An 8345-nucleotide genomic window follows, 5' to 3' on the forward strand; every position below is an offset into this window, starting at 1 on the left:
TGTACTACAATGCTGCCGGGAATTCCCCACTTGATATTAACCGAAAGATTTTTTCTGCCTGGCAAAGAGAAAAGGAAGAAGGGGTCTTCCCAGAAGAATATTTTGCTTGTTATACGAGCTTGTCTTTGTCATTGTACTGATTAGTTAGTACGATTACGACGCAGAAGATCGAATGATGTGTAGAAACGCAGATCGTTCGACTGGCTTGAATACTTTATAATTGCATCGTGAGAGTCGTGAATCTTCACGTGTGAACAATTTTCACGAAAAAGGGGAATTTGTGCGCGACAGATTCAATAATATCAAGCAATATCAAGGTAATGTATATTGAAATTGTGACAGACTTGAAATATTAATGAAATCTGGTTGTATTGACTTCCAAAAAACCTTTTTTTCTCGGAAGGCAGGTGCTATTAAATAAAAAAAATAAGTACATAATGTGCGGAAAACGTTATTTGCCGTTCGTCATAATCTCCTGTTCTAGAGAGTTTTCACCAAAATTCTCATTCGATTCCATTTCAGTGCAGATCAAATTTACAGTATTGTTTCCATTAAAAAAGTAAAGATTTATTGAGTAGATGCTGGAATGAAATAAGCACAGTTAATCCAGTAAACGAGAATGGATTAAAATGGACTAAAATTTTTTAATGCTTCAAATCCATGAAAATGGATTGAATGAATTGAAATGGATTAGATCCGAGGTGACACTAATTTAATATTCGAAAAAAAAAATAACATTCATATTTAAGGGTTACAAATTTTTATTCTTAAGACATTTATAATTATACTTGATATATTAACTACTTCAAATTGGTATTAAAAAAACGTATCTTAGTGGAATTTGAACCTAGGATCTTTGGATTATGAATCTTCTACGTTACTCGTTACACCATTTCTTCAATTGATAAATGTGTTCATTATTTACTTCAATTATAACCAGCTAAACCAAATGAAAATCTGAATCCATTTTAATCCATTTCAATCCATTCTCGTTTGCTGGGAAATACATCTTCGACATATAAATTTAATTCTATGCAGCATTAAATTCTTCAGTAGAAAAAGGTCCTTCTTTTGATCATATAGATTAAAAGATTGCTTTGTTTTAAATTTTTAAATCCATTCATTTTTATAAAACTGAATTTTAATTATTTTATGAATTGTAAAGTCGTATGTGATGTATTTGATAATACAGATTCTTAAATTATTGTATGGAGTCTGTTACTGATACGTATTTTGATTTGAAATTGTGATGGAAAGAAAACATGTTCAAAATCTTGAATAGACCTGATAGATTATTTTGTTTGAGTCTACTTAAAACAGAAGATACAAGGAAAAAAGAATATATGGTTATTTTTTAACAAATTTTAAAAAACCAATCTGGAATTTACTTAATATTAATTTAATCAATAAATTTCTGCAGTATTGATCAAAGTAATTATTAAAAATCTGTAGGATAAAAGGGATTATATTAAGAAAAACAGAAAAATTGTTAGTAAGATATTAAAATTAATTATACAGTAATAATTAAATTATTAAGTTATTAATATTCTAAAGTGTTTATGATCGCTTTTCATCCTTTGTATTGCAAAAAGAAATCAAACGTTAAGTGAACACAAAGTTTGTTTCAATGTATTTATAGATGACTCGTAAAAGAAACAGGAGATCTACTGGAAGGAAGCATAGTTATCAGCCACCCGAAGTGTCTTCTCCTGTGGCTGAGACAGAGGTTCAGATCATTTCCTATTCTGAAAGTGCCGATTAGATTGTGAAAATCCATTTATTCGAAATGAAAAAAAATATTATTTTTCTCAATGTTGCATTTGATGTTGTCTTTTAGATCTTAATCATCAGAGTCATAAGTTTATTTGTTCTCCTTATATCAGTAAACATATTGTGTCATTGATATGTTTAGATGCCGTTATCATGAGAGATAAGTTTCAATAGATAATGGTTATAAGTATTGCTGAATACTTTGTAATAACGAGATTATAAAATGCACAGTTTACATACGATAATGGATTTTCCTAATCGATAAACTTTTTAGTAATCGAGACTTTTACAGTATATATTTATCTTATGCTTTTAACGCTTCCATGGGTATTCATAAAAGCTGTATGTTTCGCAGGTTGTCTCTGTGCCAGATCCATTGTTAAAGAGCAAACCTTTCGTGAACATTGGAGTTCACTTCAGTATCAAACTCCTTGTTCTGATGAAGTGAAATGCACTGTTCAAATGTTGACATTTTAATAACACTTACACAAAAAAAAAAATCCAAATGGCACCAGATATTTCCGTCAGTTTTTTGAATACGAATCTGGTTTTCAAATTGTTCTACCACGTTATAGTTTTGAGAAACTGCTAGCTAAAATTGAAAAAGAGTTTTTTTGAAATATTTCGTATATTTATAGCGATATATGTGAGGTTTTGAAGTTTTATTATGATTAAAATAAAATACGTTCTTAGGATTTTTTTCCTCCTCAAGAAGAATTTTTAGCCATTAAAATTTAGTGTCGGTTATGATTAATGAGATATTGATGATAAAATACTAAGTTTGTTGTAGAAAAACCGTGAAATTATTGATGATTTATCAAATAGCTTCTAATTATCTATTTGAACTTAAGGAATTTTTTTTTATAAGTTAAATATGAGTTTGATATCAAAATTGACAAATTTAAAATTATGAAAAACTTCTATACTTGCATTTAATTGATCTAAGAAATCCTTAAATTTAAACAAACATAACAGAAAGTTTTTTGGTAAATTGTTAATGACCAAATTGATAGCTTTTTAACAACAAATTTTAGATTTAATCGTGAATATCATTAACCATATCTGATACTACAATTTCCTTTACAGGAAATGACTTGTCTCATTCCAGGCTTCGAAAAAAGTTATTTTTTCGAACTTTGTAATAGATCTGGACACGGAGACAACCTGCGAAACGTACAGCTTTTTTATATTTGTTTCTTGAATCTTAGAACTTTAGTGAAGTAATCTGTAATACGTTCCATAATGATATTACACAGGGTGGCTACTAAATATTCTAACAGATTTTAAGGAAAAATTTCTTTACACAAATTTTAGACGAAAACTTTATATGATCATATTATATGACTATATTACGTCTAAAACTATTAGTTTAGAGGTACGATGTCAAAGTTGAAGAAAAAATTCAACTCTAACATCGTATATCTTTGAAACTAAGCCCTTTCGGATATATATGGCAATTTGGAATTTACGTTTTGAATTTATGTAAGAAATCAAATGTAAAAATCTTAGAGTTCTTAGTAACTACATTATAGAGATATTCTTAAATTATCAGACATATTATAAAATTATCATAAATTGCAAAAGAGAGACGAGATAGCATTCTTGAAACACAAGTAAACTTTGGTTGCAGACTCCTTTACAGACAGCGCAGAAATATAAGAATGCAGGAAATGTACGTTTTAAATTGGGAAAATATAATGAAGCCATTGCTGAATATAATAAAGCAATTGACATTTGTCCAAAGGAGAATGTGGAAGACCTCGCGATTTTTTATCAGAACAGAGCGGCTGCATATGAGCAATTGGTAATAAAATTGATGATACCGTTAATAGAAGCATAAAATGAAAATTTACTTAAATTTATTGATGAAATTTATTAATGTAGTATAAGTGTCTATGCAACTATAATTGCAATTTGCAGAAAAGATATAATAGTGTGAAGGCAGATTGTACAAAAGCGTTAGAATTGAATCCAAAATATGTGAAAGCTCTGCTACGTCGGGCACGTATTTTGGAGCAATTAGGGGATTTTGAAGCAGCTTTGAAGGATATTACTATTGCCTGCATTCATGAAAACTTTTCTGATCAAGTGTCCCTTTTAAAGGCAGATATGATCTTGGAAAAGCTTGGTGAGTTACACATTAAAAGTATTTAGTATTAAATATTCGCGGCAAACTAGAGTAAGAATTGAAAAATAAAAGAAATTTTATGATTTACAATTAAAATTATTTTTTAGTGGAACAACATTTCCCGAAGAAATTGACAGACAGAATAGACACATTTTTTCTAATGCCAACTATGCCTTTTATCGAAATAAATATTAGATCTTTCTCTAAAGATCCAATACTTTCTAGACTTGAATATCCAGAAAACATTCCAGAGTAAGTATAAGCAAGATTGTTTTTGTGTAATTAGACGTTTAATTTTTAATGAGTTTGTTACCAGATTTATCAAGAAACCATTACAAGCGTTAAAAAATAGGGAGTACCATAATATAATATCGCTGTGCACAGAAATCATTGAAAGTCCCAAATTTGATATATTACCTCCCTCTAAACTAGAGGTGCTGTTATTACGGGCTACATTTTACTTAATTTGGCAGAATTACGATGCTGCAATCCACGATCTTAAAGTTATTTTGTCTAGCGAAGATGTATGTGATGATATAAGGGTAAACGCCTTGATAAAGAGAGCAATTGTATACATACAAATTGAGATTCCAGAAATGGCTTTCAAAGACTTTGAATTAGCCCTTATCATAAATCCAAGTTGCAGTGATATCTATTATTATAGAGGAGTGGTATATTACTAACTTAAACATTGATCATATTTTTTTATTGCACATATGTAGATTCATCATATATTATGAAGCATCGTAACAATATTTATTATTTAAGGTATATAAGGAAATACGAGAGCTAAGCAAAGCTAAGCATGATTTTGAAAAAGCCGTTGAATACAATCCAAACTTCAGCATGGCACACATGCAAAAATGGTACGCAAATTATCAGTTTGCATTGTTGACCGAAAATATATATTTAATCGAAATTACTGTGAGAGACGTTGAGAAAGCTCTCAATAAGTACTCAAATTCTCCTGAGTGTGTATGTTGTTATGTTTTATACGCTGAGGTACATATAATTACCTATAATTTTGGAAGAAAAAATTAAAATTACGAAAAAAATAATAGTAATAAAGCATTAGTATTATACATTTTGATTTATTGATGGAATTTTCAATCTTTATATAGATGATGTTCAGAATTCAACAGTATCAAAAGGCTGATACTTATTTTGTTAAAGCAATAGAAAAAGATCCGGATTACGCTATTGATTATTTCCTATTGTGGAACTGTAATCTTATTTATATTGAGAAATACGTGATGAAAGCATTAAAATCGGATAAATGCTCTGTTGAAGGCAAGCTTAGAGGTTTTGAAGTATTAAGAATTATCGAAATAACACGGTATGTTTTTGATATAATTATTTCTTACAATTATTGTACATTGCAATTTTCAAAAGGGACCATTTGCAATTATATATATTGCTTACATAAAAAATCTGATTAATAAAAATATTTCGAATCCATTTTAGAGGGAATATAGAGGAAGTAATAAAATTAATTGATATGGCTTTAACATGCTGTCGTACATTCAAGGAACTACTATACATGTATAGTGAGAGCTCTATAAAAATATGTGATATAAAGCTTCGATTTACACAAATCGTTCATTTTCTTCGGTCATACTCTCAATTCATCGATATACAAAATGCCGAGGAATCCGACAAACATATTTCCATTGACAGCGATGGACCATCCAAAGTGCTTTCTCCTGTAGCCGAGTCGGAGGTTAAGACAGATATACCTTATATGGAATCGTTTTCCATTGACTGCAAAAACACATTTATCCGAAACTCACAATCAGAGAGGATTTTTAATTTCGGATAAATCCTGTTGTATCTTACGATTATGAACGTCTGCTTTTTGGATCCCAAAAATATCAAAATAATAGATTTATTATTTCCTTATCTTAATTTATTTGCTAATTGATAGATATAGCTATATGTCATTAATATCTCTAAATATCGTTATCACGAGCGGCAATTTTCAGTAAATAATATACTGTTTGCAAATACTCTGAACTTAATGAGATTTTGATGCACAGTAGATATACAGATTTATCTCTTAGAATTTCAATGAAATAACTTGGAGCGTTTTCCATAATGACATGTCTATAATATATATATGTCTATAAACTTATTATAAATATCAAAAAGATAGTATTTTAATGACAAATGCAAGTGAATTTTTTTGTTTCAGACTTCTTTACAAAAAGCGCAAAAGTATGAGAACGAAGGAAATATATATTTCAAAACGGAAAAATATAATGAAGCCATTGCTCAATATACTAAAGCAATCAACATTTGTCCTAAGGAGAATAAGGATAAACTCGCGATTTTTTATCAAAGTAGAGCGGCTGCATATGAGCAATTGGTAATAAGATGTTTGTAATATTCATGATAAGCTTAATATAAAAATTTGATTTCAATTGATTGTCGAAGTTGTTGGTGATATATGTGTCATTGTGTGTACAATTGTTGCAATTTACAGAAAAAATATAGCTCCGTAAAAGCAGATTGTACAAAAGCGTTGGAACTAAATCCAAAAAATATTAAAGCTATGCTATGTCGAGCACGTGTATTGGAGCGAACGGGGGATTTAGAAGCAGCCTTGAAGGATATGACTACCGTGTGTATTTACGAAGAGTTTTCTTATCCTACTTCTCTTATAAAGGTAGAAATAATCTTGAAAAAACTTGGTGAGTTACATATTAAAAGCACTTTGTATTAAGTAAAAGTTATTCATGGCAAATTAGAACAAGATTTGAAACATAATAGAAATTTAATTACTTACAATGAAAATTGTTTTTAGTGAAACAACATACTTATGAAAATTGGGCAAACAAAAAGTTACTTATGCCAAATAAGCTTTTCATCGAATGCTATATTATATCTTATTCTAAAGATCCAGTGTTTTCTAAACTTCGATGTCCAGAAAATATTCCAGAGTAAGTACAGGCAGAAGACTGCTTTTGTGTATGTGATTATTTATTTTTTAATGTGTTTGTTAATAGATTTTTCAAAAAGCCATTACAAGCGTTAAAAGATACGAAATATGATGACGTAATACCGTTGTGTACGGAAATTATTGAAAGTCCGGAATTTAATACATTACCTTCAACTAAACTAGAGGTGTTATTATTACGAGCTACATTTTACTCACTTTTGGGCAAATCCAGTTCTGCATTCCAAGACTTAGAATGTATATTGAACATCGAATATGCATCCGATGATGTAAAGATAAACGCTTTGTTAAAAATGGCGGGCTTATATCTAAAGTTCATGGATGATCTAAACATGGCCTTCATAAATTTCGAATTAGCCATTAATATAAATCCGCATTATAGCGATATTTACTATCACAGAGGACAGGTATTAAGCACATTAACATTGAGCATATTTTTGTTGTATGCATATAAATGTACATATAAAATAATGTAACATTTTGTAATTTTAGACATATATGCACATGGGTAAACTAAACAAAGCTAAGCACGATTTTGAAAAGGCTCTTGAATACAATCCAAACTTTAGCATGGCATGCATACAAAAATGCTATACAGATTATCGTATTGCGATGTTAAATAAAGATGTAAGATTAGTCGAAGCGGCTGTGAGAGCTTTCGAAAAAGTTTTTGAAAAATATACAAATCTTCCTGAATATGCATTTTGTTATCAATATTATTGTAAGGTATATACAACTACTTATAATTTTTTTAAGAAAAATAATTAGAGTAACAAAGAGATGGTAGTAATAAATTATGACCATTTACATTTTGATTTATTGTTAAAATTTTCAATTATTTTTAGATGATGTCCGAAACTCGACAATACCAGAAAGCTCATATTTATTTTACTAAAATAATAAAGAAATATCCGAAGGACACATCTATGTCTTCAGTTTACCTGCAGAGAGCCTGTTTGCAATTTGATTGGAGCAGTAATTCTGAAAGTAAAGCTGAATACCTTAAGAAAGCAATAGAATTGGATGAAAAATGCAGTTTTGCGTATAAATTATTAGGAATAGTCGAAATGAAAAAGTACGTTTCTAATCATTTCTCGTAATTATTGTACTTTAAAATTTTCTGAATGAACTTGTAGTCATGTATTAACTCATATAAAGAAAGTTGCTTTAATGAAAATATTCTGAATCCATTTTTTTAATTTAGGGGAAACATAGAAGAAACAATAAGATTGTTTGATAAAGCTTTAGTATACTGTCGTACAATTGAGGAACTGCTACACCTATACCTCTTGAGAGACACAGCAAGAATAGAGCTTAATATCAAGAATCAATTCGGGAAAAAGTATTTCGGTTTTTTCAGTCGTTATCTTGGATTGCAGCTGTTATAGCAGAAGGCGGAAGATGTTGCAAAAGACGGAAGATTTATCCATCGAGAGTTTGTTTATGATTTTATGTTATAATACTATTCTCTCTCTTAAACACGTATGTATA

The 8345-nt window shown here is 29.5% G+C and overlaps 2 protein-coding genes across 2 annotated transcripts in view; one reads left to right on the forward strand and one right to left on the reverse strand.

The window, feature by feature from the left end:
• Positions 1 to 8345, reverse strand: part of LOC108748183 (MAP/microtubule affinity-regulating kinase 4-like) — a 296086-nt gene that overhangs the window by 4884 nt on the left and 282857 nt on the right. Inside the window, exon 13 of the mRNA XM_018486213.1 lies at positions 496 to 502. The gene's annotated coding sequence lies outside the window, so the exon portion shown is untranslated. The remainder of the gene's footprint in view (positions 1 to 495; positions 503 to 8345) is intronic.
• On the forward strand, positions 159 to 8328 carry LOC108748182. The gene is made up of 16 exons (XM_018486211.1): positions 159 to 317; positions 1640 to 1726; positions 3401 to 3574; positions 3691 to 3898; positions 4006 to 4150; positions 4215 to 4569; positions 4667 to 4900; positions 5020 to 5234; positions 5363 to 5618; positions 6090 to 6263; positions 6381 to 6588; positions 6702 to 6837; positions 6904 to 7261; positions 7347 to 7580; positions 7700 to 7929; positions 8059 to 8328. The coding sequence occupies exons 2-16, from the start codon at positions 1640 to 1642 to the stop codon at positions 8240 to 8242; spliced, it is 3198 nt and encodes a 1065-aa protein (XP_018341713.1). The 5' UTR covers positions 159 to 317; the 3' UTR covers positions 8243 to 8328.

The sequence above is a fragment of the Trachymyrmex septentrionalis genome, unplaced genomic scaffold, assembly GCF_001594115.1.
Source record: "Trachymyrmex septentrionalis isolate Tsep2-gDNA-1 unplaced genomic scaffold, Tsep1.0 scaffold213, whole genome shotgun sequence".
In the NCBI taxonomy this organism is placed as follows: Eukaryota; Metazoa; Arthropoda; class Insecta; order Hymenoptera; family Formicidae; genus Trachymyrmex; species Trachymyrmex septentrionalis.